This window comes from Squalius cephalus, assembly GCF_949319135.1.
Source record: "Squalius cephalus genome assembly, chromosome: 20".
In the NCBI taxonomy this organism is placed as follows: Eukaryota; Metazoa; Chordata; class Actinopteri; order Cypriniformes; family Leuciscidae; genus Squalius; species Squalius cephalus.
This window is the reverse complement of record NC_137141.1, coordinates 12,425,284-12,447,599: the sequence shown is the minus strand read 5'-3', so window position 1 is coordinate 12,447,599 and position 22,316 is coordinate 12,425,284. Positions and strand designations below refer to the sequence as shown.

At 40.8% G+C, this 22,316-nt stretch overlaps 2 protein-coding genes across 5 annotated transcripts in view; one reads left to right on the top strand and one right to left on the bottom strand.

The window, feature by feature from the left end:
* The first annotated feature begins 69 nt into the window (after window positions 1-69).
* Window positions 70-15,663, top strand: jmjd7 (jumonji domain containing 7). The gene is made up of 8 exons (XM_079852628.1): window positions 70-339; window positions 1,123-1,276; window positions 1,373-1,626; window positions 1,730-1,786; window positions 2,284-2,379; window positions 2,498-2,574; window positions 2,727-2,886; window positions 14,619-15,663. The coding sequence occupies exons 1-8, from the start codon at window positions 291-293 to the stop codon at window positions 14,705-14,707; spliced, it is 936 nt and encodes a 311-aa protein (XP_079708754.1). The 5' UTR covers window positions 70-290; the 3' UTR covers window positions 14,708-15,663.
* mapkbp1 (mitogen-activated protein kinase binding protein 1) overlaps window positions 14,862-22,316 on the bottom strand; it is a 55,319-nt gene continuing 47,864 nt past the window's right edge. For 2 of the 4 annotated variants that reach the window (XM_079852625.1, XM_079852624.1), the window contains 6 exons: window positions 22,045-22,230; window positions 21,878-21,953; window positions 21,471-21,760; window positions 19,473-20,522; window positions 18,218-18,303; window positions 14,862-18,090 (listed from right to left, as the gene is read on the bottom strand). In XM_079852625.1, coding sequence (XP_079708751.1) covers window positions 17,836-18,090; window positions 18,218-18,303; window positions 19,473-20,522; window positions 21,471-21,760; window positions 21,878-21,953; window positions 22,045-22,230 — 1,943 coding nt within the window. In that variant the 3' untranslated portion in view covers window positions 14,862-17,835. The remainder of the gene's footprint in view (window positions 18,091-18,217; window positions 18,304-19,472; window positions 20,523-21,470; window positions 21,761-21,877; window positions 21,954-22,044; window positions 22,231-22,316) is intronic. The other 2 variants (XM_079852626.1, XM_079852627.1) reach the window with 1 other exon arrangement.

Below are 22,316 nucleotides of genomic sequence, written 5' to 3'. Positions count from 1 at the left end.
AAATATTTTCATGCAACGCAGTCTCCGGACAATAGAGGGAGACAGACACAACGCTGTAAACAGTCACTTACGCGCATGAGCGGAAGACAAATTATGTCATTTTAACAACTTGAGTTGTGCATGAGCTGTCACAAATCAACTATTAATGGTTAAATGTTTAGTTTTTCGTGTATAGATACTTGCATGGCATGCATGAAAAGAAAGTATATTATGTGTATTTTAAGCTGACGGAGGCTTGTGAAAAACCAACAGTCAATATATTGGTTCCATAGAAACATGTGGATAGGGTTATGGATGCAGTTAAAGAATGCTTGAGGGATTTTCCTAAAGAAGCTCGGGGTGAGTTCATTGGCTGTCTATTGACATCTGAACATATTTAATATATAACCAACCATATATAACCATATAATAATATGCCGATAGATTGATAGTAGATAATTTACATGCAATAGAAAATCTACACAGTATCCATTTAACTTACAGAATATATACAAAATTATTTGTTGCACCAAAATATATCTTTTAACACAGGGTTTATCAATCTTTTAGATACCACAGACCCCCAAAATATGATGGTTCGCATGTGAAGGACCCCCACCCGAAAATGTAAAAGATAGCTATATATTTTTATGTATAAAGACCCAATCAATACTATGAACATTTTATATTATAAATGTGTAAACAATTTAGTTTCTATTAGCCTTCATTACATCATGTTTTTTTTTACTTCTTGTAAGTTGCAGATGTAAGATGTATTTTATTCATGTACTGAACTTTTTACAGTATCAAAAGTAAAAAAAAAAAAAACACTTTAATCAAATGTATTATTTAAGTCATATTTCATTTATTTTATTCAATTTATTTATTTACTAAGTTTAATCTTATTTTTTTAAATAAATAAATACTGCTTTTCTCTAAACTTTTCCACAGACCCCCTAGCACTCAATATATTTCAGGATAATTGGGATTAATTGTTATGAAAACAATGTTACAATAAGTTTTTATTTGTGCAAATTAGATTTTAACCCAGAATACTCCAAAACATAAGTAATACTTTTTCTGTTGAAAGCCTTGTAATGACTTGTATATCAGTGTGATATGGTTATGTCTTCTCTTCCTTAGAGCTTTATCTTAATGATGCAGTGCCATACCTAGATGGGCCCCTCTCTTCACTTCAGTTTTATCGTGACTGGATTGGACCCAATAAGCCTTGCATCATTCGCAATGCCTTCAGTGATTGGCCAGCTTTGTCTAAATGGAACCCCACTTATCTCAGGTGAGCCAATCAGATGATCAGGTCAGCCAGAGACTTCTAACGTGTAAACCCTATGCCCTGAATATGTTTCTATGAAACTATTTCATATTTGTGCAGAGAGAAAGTGGGCTCCAAAGTCATCAGTGTGGCCGTCACTCCAAACGGATACGCAGATGCCATAAACGGGAATCGCTTTGTGATGCCAGAGGAACGTCAGATGACCTTCACCTCTCTGCTGGATATCGTAGAGGGGAAGGTGAAGAGCAGTGGTGTGTTTTATGTTCAGAAGCAGTGCTCAAATCTGACTGAGGAGTTACCAGAGCTGACGGGAGACGTAAAGACTCACATTCCCTGGATGAGTGAAGCACTTGGTATGTCCACACATTTTACATTCAGTTTGTACCTGGAGAATGGTTGATTGGTTGGAGAATGGCAAAATAATGTGTAATGTGGATTCTGAAATTTTTTTTTCAGGAAAAAAGCCTGATGCTGTAAATTTCTGGCTTGGGGAGGAAAGCGCTGTCACATCAAGTGAGTTTGTCTTCACTTGTTCATAAACATCAAATATTGTAAACTTTAAACCAGTGGTTCTCAACCAGGAGGCCTCAGCAACCTTCTAAAGGGGCCTCAATTTACCCCCTCAACAACTTTTTCTTTCCTTCAAAGAACCAGGATTTCCACAGTTTTAAAAATTAGACGAGTAATTTTAGCCTAATTTTAAAAGTGTTTCTAGCCATAGCCATTTTAATAATAAGCATTCAAATATTATATTGTGTAGAAATTGTGAGTAAAAAATATTTTTAAACATTCTTATTTTTAATCCTTATCCAGCAATTAACAAATGACTAGAAAAGTCATGCAAACTCATTGTTTAAAAAGAGCAGGAGCCTTAAAACTGAAAAAAATACATCTAGGAGAGCCTTTGAATATTGTTGTGCACAGTAACATTGGAGTCAAAAAGGTTGAGAAACCACTGCTTATTTATGTACCCATTTTTGTAAGTGTGCACATTTTTGTTGTATCTGTAGTGCATAAAGATCATTATGAGAATCTATACTGCGTGATCTCTGGACAAAAAGAATTTATTTTACATCCTCCGACTGATAGACCTTTCATACCATATGGTAAGGAGTTGTTTCTCTATCCTAATCTTTTATTTTGCTTGCTAAGCTTAACATTAAATGCTTTAGGAAATGGCCTCATGGCTCTGTCTATTGGCATTGTTTTATTTCCTCCTCATAGAGCTCTACCAGTCAGCGACTTACAGACAGAAAGAAGATGGCATCTTTGAAATAGTGGATGAGGAAGATTCAAGCAAAGTGTTTAAGTTTATTCAAATTAAACTATTAAAATACAATTTTCCATTTTTCTGTTAACTCTATAATTATGGATGTTATAAATAAATTTGATAAAATGTATACAAAATTATAATTTTCTCAATATATTTCCATATCTTGTATATCTCTTTCAGGTTCCCTGGATCCCTCTTGACCCCCTGAACCCAGATTATGAGCGATATCCCTCCTACAGGTTGGCTAAACCTCTGCACTGCACTGTGAAAGCAGGAGAGATGTTGTACCTGCCCTCCCTGTGGTTCCACCATGTGCGACAGTCTCACGGCTGCATAGCGGGTTGGTGATGTGACCTCCAACAAGATTGCTAACAATAACTAACTTGCTAACTTGCAGGGATGCACCGAAATGAAAATTCTGGTCCAAAACTGAAAATTTAAGATGCATTTGGCCGAAAATAAGGAATAAATGAATAATCAATTAATTAAAAAAACGTATTCAATAATCAACACTCAAATAGCTAAAACATGAAAACAGTAAACAATTAAACATAAGGCAGTTTTATATCAACTTTTTAATAATATAAGTCAGGGTTTAAGGCAGAGTTTAGCTCCAACCCTAATCAAACACACCTGAACCAGCTAATTAAGCTCTTCAGGTTTACTAGAGAGCTAAAGGCAGGTGAGTTTGATCAAGGTTGGATCCTTGATCAAATCTCTGCAGGAAAGTGGCCCTCGAGGACCAGGATTGAGAACCCCTGATATAAGTGTTTCTACTCCAGTTTGTACAAGCTGTTTTATTGACATCTTCCTCTGCTTGAAACTCTGATTGAGCGATTACTTGAGACAGTGTTCATTTCAGTAAGTTGTACTGTATCTTTCAACATTCCTTCTGATGTTCATTCATGTTTATTTGGTGCCTTAACTAGTAGTAAAAAGGAAAAGATGATCGGTTCACAACATGCCGCTTGAACTGAGGTGCTACAGCGATCTGTCACGCAGTATTAAAGAGCGCCAAAATTACATATATTGTTTGAATTTTGTAATAAATCGACAGAATTTTAAAGTTAAAATTTTGCTTCATATTAAAAGTAATAAAGCAAAAAGCTTTCTGCGATTATTGGATAACAAGTTTTGTTCAAGCATCTACAGAAAACATCTCTACGCTATGGGGACGCCCTCAGTGTCACCGGTGTTTGAATACTTGTACCAAACATGGCAGTCTTATTGACCAACGGCAGTCCAATGACGTCACAAGCAAGGCAAACCTGATGCATTCTCAAAAGGTGATCTAGCATATGTTAGAAAATTACTATGAAGCCATACAAGCCACATATAACCCACCGCTTCAAAGTATTTTTCTAATCAACGCTAGATCCCTAACTAACAAGATGGATAAACTGAAACTACAGGTAGCAATGAACATAATCGTTAAGGACATCTGCATTTTGCAAATCATAGAGACCTGGCTTCATTCATTTATTCCGGACATGGCTATCGAGCTAGCAGGCCATACAGTACATCGCTATGACAGGATCAGGGAATCCGGTAAGGGCAAAGGGAGGGGGTTGTGCGTGTATGTTAACAACAGCTGGTGTACTAACACTAAGACTGTAGACAGTCACTGCTCCCTAGACCTGAAGTATGTGACTGTTAAATGCAGGCCCATATATTTTCCTCGGGAGTTTACTGTGCCGTGGTCATGATAACCGTGGTGTATATTCCACCTGATGCTAATGCTCGGCCCTGGGATATTTATATGACGCCATTAGCAGCCAATACAGCAGGTATCCCAAGGCTGTACACATTATAGCAGGGGACTTAAATCATGCAGAATTGAAAGGAGTGCTCCCTAAATTCCACCAGCACATTAAAGGGTACATAACATGCACAGTTTCACCTAATCTCATGTTAATCTTGAGTACCTATAGAGTAGTAGTGCATCCTTAACATCTCAAAAAAGTGTTTAGTTTTATTATATTTAGAAAAGAAAAATACAGCTTTCCGATTCTCTCCGGAAAAAGCCGAGGTCCTGGAGGCGGAGCTATAGAGTCAAGCGGTAGTGCTTGATTTCCAGCAAAAGACAGAAATCTGATCCAGTTGTACTTACATGAATGGGGTCTTTTATCACTGGGACCGCTCCACGTTTTAATAGCAAACGATTTGCAAATCCAGCGTCGACCTGGGCCTTGTTAATAAAACATTCGTCACTGAAACGACCAGAACACACAACCGCACTTCCTACACTCCGTTGCTGCCCCGGAAAAACAAACTGCATCCACTGTTCCTGTAACACTGGGTTCTTTGGAAAGCTGAACACGGTAAGCTTTCCCTCACATCCAAATACACACTTTTTTTGGAAACATTCTTGAACAAATCCTATGCAGCGCTGCCGATGATTTCCTGTTGAAGCGCGTTGATGTGCGCGGTCTCGCTCTCCTCTAGTCGACGTGCTCGCGGGTGAGCTTTTCCGGGAGAAATGCTCATATAAGGAGTTGCACTCTGATCTACGTCATTAGATCCACGATCTAAAAAAAACCAGCCGAAACTTGTACCAACCCGGAAGTAAGATTTTCAGCATAGAAATTCTCCGTTATTCGTCCAAAATATTTTTTTTAAACTTTGCCCATGTTTAGCATGAGAATCTATCTCTTTAACACTGTAAACAACTCTGAATACATGAAACACCATTGTACCCCCCCTTTAAGTGTGCTACTAGAGGTGCAAATATACCTGACAGGGTCTACTCCAATGTCAAACTGGTCTACAAGGCTTAACCACACTTGGGCCAGTCTGAGCACTTGCCCATGCTCCTAATATCCTGTTACATCTAGGATTGTTAAAACATGGCCTGAAGATGCCTTTCATCACGTGCATGATTGTTTTGGAAGTACAAACTGGGATGTTTTTGAAAACCAAGACCTGGAGAAGTACACTACGGCTGTCCTGGGCTACATTAAGTATTAAATGGATATTGACACTGGGTACAGGCATATCAGGGTCTTTCCCAACCAGAAGCACTGGATGACAAGAGAAATCCAGACTTTCACCACATTATATCCACCAGCTCACAGTAGCCACACCTTCATTGTGGAGGAGCAAGAGGACAAGCACACACTGAGGGCTGTGAATCAGAGGAAGGCTGCAACACCCGATGGCTTCACTGGATGGGTTCTGAAGGACTGTGCGGACCAGCTGGCGGGGGTCTTTGCTAAGATCTTCAACCAGTCCTTATCCCAATCCACCATTCTTCCCTGTCCGAAGTCCTCATTTTTAGTCCCACAGAAAACAAAAAGCTTACCGTTAGCAGCCTAAATGATTATTGCTCAGTGGCATTTGAGAAACTGGTCCAGAGTCATATAACACACACACACACACACACACACACACACACACACACACACACACACACACACATACACACACACCAGTTTGCATATAGAGCAAATTGATCTAAGAGAATGCCATAGCCACAGCTCTTCACAATGCTCTGATCCACCTACAATCCTACCCCACAGACTGGTGACCAAGTTGGCAGACTATCCCACTCCATCTGCCTCTGGATAAAGGACTTCTTGTCAGATTGCTTTCAGAGGGTCAGAGTAGGCCCCTATATCTCCTCAGCCCTCAGACTGGCTCCCCTCAGGGATGTGTGCTGAGCCTCCTACTCTATACCCTATATATACTCACGACTAGATCCCAGCACACTCCAGCAATAGAATCAAGTTTGATGATGACATCACTGTTATGGGATGCATCTCGAATGGGGATGAGTCTGCAAATCGGGACAAGTTGGAGTGGCTGTCTGTGTGGTGTATAGACAATAACTTGGTCCTCAAAACCAAAAATCGGATCATTGACTACAGGAAGAATAAAACAGCCATTCAGCCCTTTCTCATCAGCGTAGACTGTGTGGAGAGGGTTTCAGACTTGCGGTTTCTGGGAGTCCACATTGAGGAAAATCTGACCTGGAATGCTAATACCACAGCACTTTAAAGTGCTGCCCTAACAAGAAGGGAGGCCACCAGGCTACTCTAGGGAGCCCTCTGATCCAAGGAAGGAGAGAAACAAAGGTAACATTCTTTAACCTTGTGCCCAGTAATGTTATTTCCCAGACTCCTGACCCCAAGGAATCTCAGGCCCTACTTAAAGCAATATCCCTACTTCAAAACCCAGCAATGATCTGGGGAAGGAGGTAGACAAGTACTGGGAGTATCATAAGTATCCATAATAATCTCCACCTTGCTCTACCCCTAATGGGTAATTGAGCAGCTTTTGTAAAGGGAGCCTGCAAAGAACTGAAACCTTAGGAACCTTACCACCTTCACTGGAATTCAGGCTGGAACCATGCTGGTAGAATGCAATTTAGGATTGGTCACATGTCTGTTGCCTGGCTACCAGTTTCTCTGTAGCTTGCTAAACGTTAATAATACAATTTAAATAAATATCTGATCATCCTCCAAAACATGGATAAACATAAACATATTTATCTCATATCATCTGTAAACTCTTGCGTTACCAAGACAATGGTTGACACATTTGTATTCCATTTCAAAGAGCTCCATTATTAGCCCCACCGTATCCACATTGGGCTGGGCCAGATCGGCACGGAATGGAATGGTTAAGCAAAGAGAACGGTTGGGCCAGACAGTGGAAAAGCAGCAATGGTTTTCCATTACCCTGCTCTACCCAAGTGAATATTCAGGCAACTTGTCTTTACAAAGGACAAAAAAGGCTATATAACTGCTGCTATTTGAGGGGAAAGCCCAAATCCATGCTCTTATGTCAAAGGACCCTCCTTGAAGGCAGGGCAGAACACAGGGTGTCCAGTAACTGTCATCGTCCAGGCCTTGGCCCTACAGGAGCTGCAGGAGAGCTTAGGCCCTACTTAAAGATGTTATTGGTGGAGAGCAGCTCATATTCTGCCTATAGCCACAGTAATGTACTTAAGATCCACAATATCTAGTGATTAGACTCACATAGAGCATCTGTCCAAAAGAGAGCAATACCCCTACTTCAAGACCCAGAAATTTTTAGATGGGGAGGGAGATAAACGACACATAGGAATTTATAAGGTCCCTATGCCCCATTCATCTTGCTTTTCCTAACCGGGATGCCCATTCAGTACTTTAGCCGTAGAGAGAGATGAAAGCAGGGCATTTAGTATGCCCAAAAACACTACCACCTCCTACCTAAGGGTTCCTCTGGAGAGCTTGAATCCTACTTAAAACTCCCAAAAAGGGAGGACAGCTCATCCCTACTTTAATTAATCACCTCCATTCAAGGCTAGCAACACACTTTCTCTAGAGAAGTGATAAAGAGGCAGAAACAATCCTCTGATCCCAACCTCCTTGTTCCATCCTATAGAAACTTAGAACTCTCTCTCTGTAGACCAGCATTACAGTCTACCACCTTCAAAGAGTCATGTAAAAGCAGGGACCGACTCGCTATTGTCTTATGCTCTCATTACCTAGGTTGAAACCATAGGAAGCTCTGAGCATTGGGTAGGAAAAAGCTATACCCATGCATCCTTGTCAAGGGGAGCTAACCCCACAGTATTGGTTTAGGGAATGGTGAGAGAGACTGATAAACATATGGTTCTAGTCTCCACCCCCTGAAACAAACCTTAAGGCACCTGTACCCCAGGGGTATAGTATGGGGGTATAATTGAGCAGGATAGGTAACACTCAATTCATGCTTTGACTGTTAATAAATAATCATTTAGCATTACAGTAGCATCCTGTTAGCAGGGGAGCATCCTCCGAGAGGCTGCGCTCAACCCAATAAACCTCTGTCCCAGGGACTGAGCAGCACATTTAGCCCAGGTGATAACAGGGAGTTATTGTCCATTTATGTAATTTGCCCTTCTACCAGGCCAAAAAAAGGAGGCCAATGACCCCAGACATGCCATTAATTGGCCAAAAGAATGTTTGCATCAAACAATACCTTTAGATGGTAGGATTGATGCTATATCCCCTTTCACTGCTCAGTCTCTATTAGTGACAGGTGCTACACATACTGGCAGGAGACTAACAATCTTCGGGTAACAATAACCCCCAACTAAAAGGTGAGGGCCATAAGGATTTCCACAACTACTCACCATACTGAGCCAGTACATAATCAAGGCAAATTAAATGTAACTGCGATCAATACATTAATCAGTTATTAATAAACCAAGGACTGTCTATGGACCTATCCTATTGTGGGTCGGTTTTTACTAGAAATGCACACTTCATCATTAGTCAATGACTGAGCCTGGTGTCGGCACTCCAAGGGCCTCACGCACCTCAAAGAAATCCTGCTTAGATGAATTGTGGGTAGGGAGAGGGAGGATAACATTGAATTAGTGATCAGCTGTTCTCTCAGAGCGCTTCCTAATAATAACCTCCCTTAGGTCCTGCCTCCTCTTTTTAGCTGCGAGGCACTTCTGCCCCTACCAGAGCATGTGAGCGGAGTGGAGCTGGAGCGAGCGGGGAGCGCGAGCGGGCGGATCTTGGACAGAGCGCAGAGCAGCATTTTTAAAAGGACGGAGCGTCGCCCTATTTCCCGCTCCAATTTCGCTCCGCTCACACCACGAGTCAGAATTATGCTCAGTCAAGCCTGACTCAGTCTACTGTTGACGACTGTGCAAGAAAAAAAAAAAAATTGAGAAAACTTAAAAGTTTAAGGCAACCAGCTGCAGGACATTTTTGAGTTTTCTCAACTTACGTGTTTGAGTTATCTCAACTTTTCTCAACTTTTTTCATGTTAAATAGTTGAATAAACTTTAAAAACTGAATTTGTCATACAAAACGTAAGTTGGATTTTTTACAGTGTGGTAGAAGAAAACGAATGTGGAGACATCGTTTCAGTCAGTAAAGATTCATTTTGGAATCTAACGTTCATCTCGCGAAAACATGCAGTGTGCTACGTGAACACGCTGGGAAGAAAGCAAAAGGTTAGCAAATTGAATACGGTAACTTGTAACAAAGTGTAAATTAAATATAGCGTAATATTCAAACAATTGATACAAGCCAATTTAAATTTTAATCCTGTGCGCTGCGCAAAAGTTCAGTTATAAGAATTTTGGCCTAATAGTTAATTTCAGTTATAAGAATTTTGGCCTAATAGTTAATTTAGCCTACTTTTATAGGCTTTTATATTTTTGTTTATATAAATTTTATTTATATTATTAGGCCCATTTATTCGTTTAATTTTACAGCAGTTTGTGTGTACAATGGATATAGCCAATTTAAATTTGTGCGCGTTGCGCAAAAGTTCACTTATCAAAATTCTGGCCTAATAGTAAATTTACTTTTAAAACTTGTGTATATTTTTGTTTATATAATTGTTATTTATAATTATTAGGCTCATTTATTCGTTTAATTGTACAGGACTTTTTGTGTAGACTAGGCTATATTCCGTCTTACATAGGCCTAATTTGTAATTTGAAATAAAACATTTCTATTTGAAAAATGTTGTTGTTGCTCATTAGTTCTTTAGGAGGTTAGGCTGTGGTCTAAGCTAAAAGTGATATACATGTAGATTTTTTTCCTTTTTTGGAGCTAGCGGAGGGCGATTTGAGTGGAGCGCACGAAGCAAACTGCGTTGAGCGCTGAGCGATAATGAGCGGAGCAGCCTGATGTAGCTTTGAGCGGGGGAGCGGAAGGGTGAAGAGTTCCGTGAGCGACGAGCGGAGATTCTCACCACTCCACTCCGCTCACATGCTCTGGCCCCTACTATTCAAAGGTGGGGGGCACGAGCAGCCACACTAGTCTTCTGCTCCTGTCTCCAAGAACCTCCCGGAGATTGGTCAGTAGGCTTAAAGGAGGCAGAGGGTCTGGACTCAACCATACAGGGGATACATCTCCTTTAATCTCTCCACCACCGTCTCGATGGAGGTGCCAAAGAGACCAGAAGGCGAGATTGGGGCATCCAGGAGGAAATACTTGTATTTCTCCTTAATCCCCAAGAAATTTAACCATTGGTGTCTCTCCATCACCACGGCCACCATAGAATGGCCAATGGCTGCAACAATCTGCTTGGTGGCCCAGAGAGCCAGGTCTGTGGTATGGCACAGTTCCGCTACTGCCTTAGGAGACAAACCATGCCCCTGGTCCAAGTCCTTAAGCAGGTCGGCCTGGTATGCTTCCAACACTACCATGGTGTGCAAAGCACCACCAGCCTGGCATACAGCTTGCCTACGAGCCACAAAGGGGGTTTGCCACGGCTTCAAACGCAAAGCTAGAGCCTTGAATGAAGAGATAACCCACTAGTGGTTCCTCCACAGGGGGCATCTTCACATTTGCTCACCCTATCCCTCCACATTTTAATAACTCAAATGTTGGAAGGGAAAAACGCAAGCCGAGTATGGTTTCTCCCATGACTTCACATCACTGTGAAGATCAGGGAGAAGTGGTAGGTTCAAAGGGAAAGACTATGCATTAAATGTCTACGAGCAACTTCCCATTTCTCATGCAACCAGGCCAAACTCATCCTGTGCATTGCACAGGCCAAAACATCCAGCAATTCTCCATATGTGGGGCTGGTGGGAGGACTAGACTCAATTGAGACATCATTGCACGGTACTCCAAACACATCCAGTAATTCAGAACCGGATGATGCCAGCAAGGTACTTTATGGCTGATCAAAAGAACCCTCAGAATGCTCTAAATCAAGCAGATTGCTTGAACGATCCTGAGGAGATCGGGAAATAGTTAATGCTTCCCCGATTCCTCGGCCAGTTCAACACTGAGTGTAGCTGCTGCACTGCCTCAGCATCTGCAGGGTTGACTAGACAATCACAATCAGAGTTTCCTTACCGCAAACTTGTCACAGTGAACACATCTGGCTCATCACAGAAAAAGTGATTTTAAATGTAATTTTAAACCATTCAAGTGCAAGAAGACTTGTTTTTTTGTGCTGCACACCAATACAAAACATGCACACAGAAAGCCACCTCTCATACTGAATACTGAACTGAGTTCTCTTCCGTGTCTTTTTGCACTTGAATGGACAAATACACAGACATGTCTAAATATTCTCTAAACACAGTTGGTTGTGTCTTTAGTTAACGTAAACAGTTGACAAAGAAATCACTTAACAGTATATTGGATCCGTGCAACTCTTAAAATTACAGCAGCCTAATATGCCTGCTGTTGTTTCTATAAAAACATTAATCAAAAAACAAAAGATAAAGAGAAAATTCACTCGCTATTCTTGACTGAATAACTTTTGTAAATACACTGAACAAAATTATAAACGCAACACTTTTGTTTTTGCCACCATTTTTCATGAGCTGAACTCAAAGATCTAAGACTTTTTCTATGTACTCAAAAGGCCTATTTCTCTCAAATATTGTTCACAAATCTAAATCTGTGTTAGTGAGCACTTCTCCTTTGCCGAGATAATCCATCCACCTCACAGGTGTGGCATATCAAGATGCTGATTAGACAGCATGATTATTGCACAGGTGTGCCTTAATGTGCAGTTTTATCACACAGCACAATGCCACAGATGTCGCAAGTTTTGAGGGAGCGTGCAATTGGCATGCTGACTGAAGGAATGTCCACCAGAGCTGTTGCCCGTGAATTGAATGTTCATTTCTCTACCAAAAGCCATCTCCAAAGGCATTTCATTGAATTTGGCAGTACATCCAACCGGCCTCACAACCGCAGACCATGTGTAACCACAACAGCCCAGGACCTCCACATCCAGCATCTTCACCTCCAAGATCGTCTGAGACCAGCCACCCGGACAGCTGCTGCAACAATCGGTTTGCATAACCAAAGAATTTCTGTACAAACTGTCAGAAATTGTCTCAGGGAAGCTCATCTGCATGCTCGTCGTCCTCATCGGGGTCTCGACCTGACTGCAGTTCGTCATCGTAACCGACTTGAGAGGGCAAATGCTCACATTCGATGGCGTCTGGCACTTTGGAGAGGTGTTCTCTTCATGGATGAATCCCGGTTTTCACTGTACAGGGCAGATGGCAGACAGCGTGTATGGCGTCGTGTGTGTGAGCGGTTTGCTGATGTCAACGTTGTGGATCGAGTGGCCTATGGTGGTGGTGGGGTTATGGACAACGAACACAGGTGCATTTTATTGATGGCATTTTGAATGCACAGAGATACCGTGATGAAATCCTGAGGCCCATTATTGTTCCATTCATCCACGACCATCACCTCATGTTGCAGCATGATAATGCACGGCCCCATGTTGCAAGGATCTGTACACAATTCCTGGAAGCTGAAAACATCCCAGTTCTTGCATGGCCAGCATACTCACCGGACATGTCACCCATTGAGCATGTTTGGGATGCTCTTGATCGGCGTATACGACAGCGTGTTCCAGGTCCTTCCAATATCCAGCAACTTCGCACAGCCATTGAAGAGGAGTGGACCAACATTCCACAGGCCACGATCAACAACCTGATCAACTCTATGCGAAGGAGATGTGTTGCACTGCATGAGGCAAATGATGGTCACACCAGATACTGACTGGTTTTCAGACCCCCCCCGGACCCCCCCCCGGACACCCCCCCCCCCCCCCCCCCCCCCCCAATACAGTAAAACGACATATTTTAGAGTGGCCTTTTATTGTGGCCAGCCTAAGGCACACCTGTGCAATAATCATGCTGTCTAATCAGCATCTTGATATGTCACACCTGTGAGGTGGATGGATTATCTTGGCAAAGGAGAAGTGCTCACTAACACAGATTTAGACAGATTTGTGAACAATATGAGAAATAGTCCTTTTGTCCACATAGAAAAAGTCTTAGATCTTTGAGTTCAGCTCATGAAAAATGGGGGCAAAAACAAAAGTGTTGCATTTAGTGATTGCTTTTAATTAGTTTATTTGTTATTTTTTAATTACTGAATGTTTACTTGTCTTTAATAATGCTTGATATTTATATTAGTTAGGCTAGTTGTTTTTGCTATGGTGTTTTTGCATTGGTATTTTTACAACATAGGCTAAAGTTCCTTGTGTAAGTGTTCTTTAGCCTGTTGATTTTTGTTCATTGTATTCAGCTACAATGAAATGTTTTGCAATAAGACTTAAAATAAATGTGAATTATATGCGGGGTTTTTTTACCTTATTGGAATCGAAATTAGAATCGATAAGAATCGTAATAGTTAAAATTCAAACGATGCCCAACCCTGGTCTCCACAGGTGTAAGGAAACGTCTACACAGAGGAACACACTGCTGAAAACTCTTGCATCTGCCTGACATTTTTTGTCCGTGTGCTCAAAACAAATGACTCCAGAAGACTCGAAATGGCTTTTCGCAGGTGCTCTGCTTGTGACATTAAGACTGCCATGTTCAGACACCACTGACACCCCATGACGCCGTGTCGAAGTTCTACTTTGAAAGGGAACAGCACAGACTAAAAGATTTTAGATTTAAAGTCCCCGTGAACCGGAAGTTGCAAACAAATTTTCTCCAGTGTTATGACATATTTCCAAGTGAAACGGAATATTGAACAGAGGGCAGGGTTTTACTTAGCGCTCCTCCTCTCAATCTCTCGCTCATAGCAGACTAACGGTTTGAGGGGAGTGGTTAAGCGTTTTCAAACCAAGCCGTCAAACCTACGTCATCAGAAAAAGACGCCATTCCAGACGGGAAGTAACTTTTCAGATTTTGATTAAAGATTACCATGGTAAAAATTTTTATATTTACTTGCACGGATTAATTGTTCACCACAAGACTAGTAATATGCGCTAACAAATTAAATAGGGTCAATTTTGATTTCATGGGGACTTTAAGAAACCATATCATTACCGATTAAAACCGAGAAATTAATATTGTCAATCCAGAGCTAGTGTCCACACATCTGAAATGTTTTACTGTTGTAGCTTATCCACGTTGTGTGTATAAAATAGATGCATGAATACAGTCGAAACATCTCATCGGAGAAGCACTGATTAAATGTCTTTTTCGGTCACTGATTTTGGCCCTCCAACAAAACTATTTTAGTTAGCCAAAACTTTGGTGCATCCCTCCTTGCATATTCTGTTCTGTGCTCTTATGGTCAATAATGTAAATAATCATGATAAATAATGATGTTTAACATGTTCTTTTTGTCTTGGCAGTGAATTTCTGGTATGACATGGAATTTGATATCAAGTACAATTACTTCCAGCTGGTGGAGTCCCTGACAAACGCTGTGGGATCACTATGAGACTGTTATCACATAATATATCCTGTTCAAAGGTGAAGATTTGGTTAATATATTTGATTATCAACAACTGGTGGCTTTACATGTGAAGATTCAAAGACTTCATGATATTTTTTTAGTGATATGGAATAAATATTGCAATAAACAATGCAGTTTACCATGTAATAAATACAGTTTTATTTGTTTGACTTCTCTGAGAAAGAGATTTCAGATGATAGACTGTATAAACACTGAGAATAGAAACACTTGACTTCGGTTTGGAGCAAAAGGTAAGACAAAGTTACAAGTTTCCAAAAAGAAACAAGTTTCTTAGAAACTATGGGTCCATCTGTAATCCTAAACTACATCTTGATCAATTGGCCATACGTTACATGAAAGCAGAGCTAGTCACCACAGAGATAGCGCTGAAAGCTGATGGTTTGCATGATTATTCATGAGGAGCAGGTCAAGCGTACAACCATGCATTCTAGTTCAGGGAGCAAGCCAACCCTAAATTCTGCTGTTCTTCATGCATATGTAGTGTATTCATGCTGATTCTCACATAGTGCTTTTGTTACTGATGCAGTCCTACTGTACGGTTTTCACTTCTGCTACATCACTGAAGCCCTCTAAACTAAATCAAGTCTGTTTGGGCTTACGTTATATATCATTGTTATCTCATGCATTTTTACTCTCTCTTAAAGCCACAGCACTTTTTATGAGATAGCAAATGAGAGCATTTGTTGCATACCAAATGGGTCTTAATAAATCTATTTTACTACAAGACTGTCAGTGCAATCTGCCATTGGTGAAATAGGGTGTATATCAGTTTTTTTGGGCTACTATGAGTAAAAATTTGCATTGTTGTAATTGCACAATATGCCTCTTTCGTTGTAAATACATTTGTACCCACAATCCTCAAAAGAATGTGACAGAGGTGGAACTAAGCAACAAGTCAATAAATAGAATTTATGCATCTCAGACACCAGGGAAGTTGTAGCTGTACTGAACTAGTTGCAGTGTTGACTCAAGCTGGGTGTACACTGTGCAATTTTGTTTTTGTTTTTTTGTCAGACTGTACAAAATGACCCCAGTAAAATCCTGGATAAAAGGCAATGGTAACTGTGACATCACCTGTATCTTATATCATGCTGTATGATATGCATCTTTGGTCACGACTAATGGCATTGGCTGGGTGTTTACGTTATTAATCGTGTCACATTCTGACATTTCATTCACAAAGAGCATGTCATGCTAATTGATCATACATTACATTTTTTAGAACCCCAAAATCGTACAGTGTGCACCTAGCTTTGGTGCGATTTGTATCAGTAGAAAAGCTGGACACAATAAAATATGTGCAGGTCCATCTATAGAAGTTACAGTACACTTAACATTACAATGCCTTCATTTGAATTAATGGCTTGTTTCCACCGAGCGGTACGGTATGCAATTATTTCCGTTTCGATTGTCTGAAGTCTGGTACCAAAATACCGAACCTTAGCACAGTAGTCCGGACCGGTACCCAAAGGTTGGAGCTAGACTCCCTGCAAAACGTTGATTAGTTGACAGAGAATTGTCGCTTGCGCTTGCTACAAGGGGAATGACAACACAAGAGGCGCCATTTTTTTAATATACAGTTGAAACACAATACCGTTTCAACAAAATGTGAGAAGTAAGAACAAGATCTGCTGTATATCCACCAATGATGTTTACTGTGTCGCTTTCTTCTTCGTGCGAGAATGATGTTGATCACTACAGCATACACAACGCCAATCAAGTAAGGGTACTGTTGGCGGTGGAAACTCAAGCTGGATCAGGGTTTACCATCCCGAATCATACTGTACACTGTACCGCTCGGTGGAAAAGAGCCATAAGCTTAATAACAAAAAAGTGCCCTAATGTACAATCAATATTATGGAAAAGAAGAATTGTTTCTAGCAGAGGTCAGAGAGGCAACACCTCAACCTAGTTAGCAAAGGATCATGGATTACAGAGTGACTGTTTTGTTTATCTCTTGGGGAAATGAGAGCACATCACATGACAATTAAAAATACCTTTAAGAAGTCATCACCAGAAAGCAATATGTAAAAATGAATTTCATTTCAGGACAAGGATATTTTCAAAACCTTTCTCATAATTTGTGCACAAAAGTTCAAGAAGCTTTTTCTATCTACTTGGCTATTGCATCTCCATCAGTGTCACCAAAATGGTCAATTCAGTTCAGTGCTTTTATGGCAGTTTTGTTTCTGTTAATATTTGCAATTAGGGGTGGACAACATACAAATATCACTGATCATTTTGATATATAACCTGCTTGAATTACAAATGCCGGATTTATTCCTTAAAACAAATTGCTGGTCAAGATTAAGGCACCCGTATCCATGAGAAAGTGACCCTTCAAGTACAAAAAAGTCCTGCAAATAATACAAAATCATCCTTCAAATTTACCCAAATTTTTCCTCTGGCACCCAACCGACCCTGCTGGGTATCAGGACATTGACACTGTACAACAAACACACATTGAAGAGTCTCTGTGCGACTCATTGACCTATCACATGAGAATAAATACGATGTCCCAATGTCCCAATTCAACTTTAGAGTATCAGCACAAACACAAAATACATTATAAAAATCATTCCATAATAAAAGGTAAAAGGGTGACAAATCTCCATTGCTAAGACTTCCAGGGATACCGGTCCCTGCACTGAGAATTGTTTTTAAAATATCAAATACAATGTTCAAATACATAATGCTTGCCAGAGATTCCTCTGAACAACAACAGTTAATTTTCTCTGTAACTGTTTCAGTTATATACAGAATATTGAATCCATATAAAACTCTTAATTTGTTTTTAAGACAGTGACCAAATTACGGTCAACAAACCATGTAATCAATTACTCTCCTTGATGACATGTAGGTCTTTCAAAAGTTACCATGGCTAAAATATCCGGATACATTTTTAGTAGCAGGGCACAAAGAGGTGAGAAAAATCAGGGGTGTGTTGCTGCCATAGTAGCATGCTAAATAGGGAGGTAGGATAGTGGCATTTCATCTCAATCTCTTTATTAAAAGCTCCTCACTATCTAAAACAGTCTGCTGTGCAGTCTTCATGGCTTGGTATCCTGTTGCAGCCACAGCACACAGAGTAGTCAGATTTTGTTGTCCATCCTCTTCTCTACAGCACTGAGCAGCAATTTGGAGTACTGCTCTAGAAGGGCTAGCGTCCTGTCGTCACCCAATGTTGCATTACTGTTAGCCAGAATTGGCACTGTGCAAGTGCTAGGCTGTCTTGAAGGAGTGCATGGTGGCAGGCAATTCAGCTCATCTCTCATTGCCTGAAATGCTTCGGCCAGCACATGTGTCATTTCCTGCTGCTCCTCACTGGAGTTGGTGGAGTTGCTTAGCTACAGAAGCGCACACATATGCAAAGTTAGAGTCAAGTCAGCCGCACAAAACATTTTAGGCAGACGTGTGGGCTGAATTGCAGCCTACTCTACAATTACATGTGAATGTGACCTAATGATAACCTACCATTTTGTAGAGGTAGGAGGCTCTTTTAAAACTGCTCTGCAATTCATTGGCAACCAGCCTACAAGAATCCACACTGAGAGATGTGTCTGCAAAAGAGAAATCGAACTCTGTTAGTCATAGTGAGTCTTAAAATGAGCTTTGCAACAAAACCATCCAATTTTGACTGAGCATACAAAAGAGTGAAACTGAGAAGTATAAAGCACTGAAAATGATTTAGAGAAGTGGTACTCAGCACAAAGTGATTTACAGAAGTATGACATGGATTAACATTATTTGATTTTCCTGGAACAACAACCCTAACCCTAACTAAAACTGGAGGGAAACAATTGATGATGATCTTAAGACAATTGTTTCAGGACGTTATCCTAAAGATCAGAGGTTAATGATTGGTTGGTAGGAATGTTGTTCCAGGTCCAATCTTGCTCTAGGAGGGTCACTTTCTTGCAGAGTTTAACTCCAATCCCAACCTTAATTTCAAAGACCTTTAACGGGTTCTGGTATATTTAACTAGGGTTGTAGCTAAACACTAAAGGAAGGTAGACCTCCAGGAGTAGGATTGGACACCCTTGACTCAGGGATGTCCAATCCTGCTCCTGGGGGGCCACTTTCCAGAAAAATTTAGGTTTAGCCCTAATTAAATGCACCTGAAACAGCTAATCAAAGTCTTCAAGATCACTAGAATCTTCCAGGCAGGTTTAATAGAGCTTAACTCTGCAGAAAAGTACCCTAAAATCAGGACAATAATCAGTTGATAAGTATGTTGTTCCTTGCTATAAATATAAAATCTGAGGGCAATATTTAGTTGGTAGCAATGTTGTTCCAACAAAGCTTATTGTGTGCATGCATGTTAAGTGTGGTATGTTCATAAACCTTTACATTATGAATTACAGTTGATGCTTTGAGGATCATCCATGTCTTTGGTTTAATGAAGAATGTTTTAGGAAGTAAAATAACCCCCGGTTTCACAGACAAGGCTTAAACCTAGTTCCAGACTAAAATTAATGTTTGAGCTGTTTTAACTGAAAGCAACTTGAACTGACATATCTTAAAATGCACATCAGTAATGTTTTTTTTCTAAAGCATGTTTATAAAAGCTACTTAAATGTCCTAATTGAACCACGGCCCAATCCTGGCTTAATCCAAGCCCTGTCTGTGAGACCAGGCCTAAATGTGTAAACTTGGCCCATAAACTGGTTGAGTACGACTGGTTTAGAGGGTGGATGTTACAGCAAGTGTTAGTAAGGGCATGCCTCACCCTGCAGGTGGTAATGATTAATGGATGGAGAGTGTGAAGAGGAGATGAAAGAAGTGATGGAGGAGGTGGAGGATGAGAGAGGCCAGAGCCCTTTGGTAAACATGTGTTTAGACAGCCCAAGTCGTAGCAGAATGGAAGATGGAATGAGGGAAGACTGATGTCCCAGCAAACCTGAGTCTTGAGCTCCTGAGGAAGACTGTAGAAGACTTGTGCTGCTCTGACTCATAGGAGAGCACTCAGCCTCAGGGATATCCTCTTCTTTTGGCTCTGTGTGCGAGTGAAGTTCATCTTCCGTTAAGTTTGTGGTCTGGCTGGGAATAAGTACCATACTGAGCTCAATCTGGTCTGGGGTTTCAGATGGGCTCAAACCAACAGCTGTGACCGGCTGTTCGATGCTGTGGTGGGGCAAGTGAACTGCTCCAGGAAGTGAAGGAGGAGTTGTTGGGGTTCTACTCAAGGAATCCTTTTCCTTTTGTACAAGACTGGGGCTCTTGCTGCTCGGTGAGAGGGAAGATAATGAGAGTTTATCTGGAAGAGGATTGGGAATGTCTATATGGAGCAGGGGTCGAGAACTGCCGGTCAGTTTGACCTGGAGACCTTTAGAGGAAGAGTTTCCAGTTGGCCCAGCACTCAATGTGGGTATAACTGCTGCATGGGGCATGAAGGGGCCTGGAAAAGGGGATGCCAAAGTATTAAAGGAAGACACATGGTTAACAGGAGTGGTGGGCTTGCTCTGGGAGGAGCTCCGAGGGTTTGAACAGTCAGAACCTGAGCTCCTGCGTTGGTCTGAAGATCCTGTGTCTTCTCCTAGTTCCACCACATTCAAGTTGTCACCCATTGAAACAGAGCGGGAAATCTTGGCCATAGAGCTAGTGGTAGGACTCATATAGGAACGGGATTTGGACTTCGTAGGCGTAGTGATGTCCCTGGGCAGGGTAGTGGTGGGGCTGGTGGTTGGGACGGTGGGAAGGGAACGCCGTGGTCTTTCAGAGGTCTGAGGCTGTGGGTGGACTTCCTTAGAAGGACGACTGGATATCTGGACAATGTCAGCTGATCAGAAGAGGGAGGGATCAGTTGATTAATGTGAGAAAAGAAAAATCTCCAAGTTATTCTTCATTTAGCAGACACTTCTAATGAAAAATTATAGCAAATCATTTTTACTACAAAGAAAATGCCCCTGGAGCAACTTAAGGCTGGAAAACACTATACGACTTTAACAGATTTTAAAACACTAGTCAACATACACTTGCTGACTCTTTAAATAGTAACAGAGAAAAACTGAGCATCATACACTAAACCACTGAGGATTATACAATACCCGGCTAGAAGAAGCATGACAAATGAAAACAATGTGTGATCTAAAATCGGCTCAAAATAATGCCCATCATACACTTTGAGATTTTCTGCAAAATCTGTCAACTGGGCAAAATCTGCAGAAGTGTTGACTCCACCAAACTGCAAATAAGGGCACAAATCTAAGCAAAAGTCTTGCAGTATTTTCCAGCTTTTAGGGTTGCACACCTTTCTCAAGGGCACAATGGTAGTATGAATATTAGTACTCATTTTTTGTGCTATCTAATAATCTGTTCAAAAATACATTTAAAAACCTATTTCGGAAATAATTATTAAGACATGTGCACTTATAAGTTGTAAGGAAAATATCACTTAAGATATAACTTATTTAGTTAATGGCTACACCATCAAGTAAACTGAAACTTTTTTTGAAACCAACCTAAATACAAAAAAATTATTTCAAAGACCTGGACATTTTCAAACTAGATTTTTCCTTCCTTTTAAAATATATTTCTTTTTCTTTTTTTGTGCATACTCTTATGCTACTAACCCATGAATCATCCAACTAGGTTATCTTTAACCACTTTTTTTAGTGAGCATTATACAAAGCAACGTTCAGTACATCTATACAGGGACAGTCTCCCTGGAGCAACTAATATAAAACAAAATCCTGTATTCTGTAGCGCAAGTTCATGGATGCTTTACCCTCTGAGGAGATGTTGTGGATAGATTGAGCTTTCCTCATGCCCGCAGAACTGTTGTAACTTGCGGCAGCTTTAGCAACAGGGCTGATCAGTCTGCGGGAGTCCATGACAGGTGTGCGTTTCTTTTGGATTAAACGCTGACCTGTTGTCCTCTCAGAGCCCTGGGATTCCTGCTGTTTGCCTGGACTCTTATTCTCCATGAGGGGCCGTACCTCTGAGATAAGGGGCCGCACCACTCCACTGGTGGTTTTACTGTCAGTGCTTTTGTTTATGGGGAATGAGAATGCAGTTCTAGTAAAAAAATAAAAATGGAAGAGCAAAGTCATGTTTTTCTTCTCAGAAGTCCAAATGCCATTTGGAACAGAAGTCAGAGTTGGAAGGGATTTGTTCACAGGGTGGCTGTCTTACCTGCTAGATGAGTTCTGAGAAAGGAACTTCGATGACATGCTGTCAGAGATATTTGGACTTAGTCTGGTTGGACTTACTGCCAAAAAAAAAATAAAAAAGTATGAGAACTCATTCTTACAATAAAGACAATTTTGTTAAGAAGATTGTAAACATGACTAACACCCTACCAGGTTTGTTGAGGTCCGACAGGTTTGCAAAATGCTTTTTTAGAAAGGCCTCCTGGTCTGGGGTCTGAGGTACAGGAGTCTGAACCTCATTCTTTCTCAAACTATCCTCCTCTTCCTCATCTAGATCTTCCATATCCAGTTCTGATGAGTTTCCATCTACACTCAGTGGCTCAGTCGGCTCAGAGTCTACAGCGAACACATAGAAATACACAATCCTTTATCTCATCAAGGACCCATTGCATCTATTGCTTTAACAAAATAACTGTCTTCTA

Coding starts and splice junctions, on each gene's coding strand:
- jmjd7 (XM_079852628.1), top strand. CDS start 291: ATGGATGCAGTTAAAGAATGCTTGAGGGATTTTCCTAAAGAAGCTCGG. Junction 2,575..2,726: donor ATGAGGAAGATTCAAGCAAA/GTGTTTAAGTTT, acceptor TATCTCTTTCAG/GTTCCCTGGATCCCTCTTGA. Junction 2,887..14,618: donor GTCTCACGGCTGCATAGCGG/GTTGGTGATGTG, acceptor TTGTCTTGGCAG/TGAATTTCTGGTATGACATG.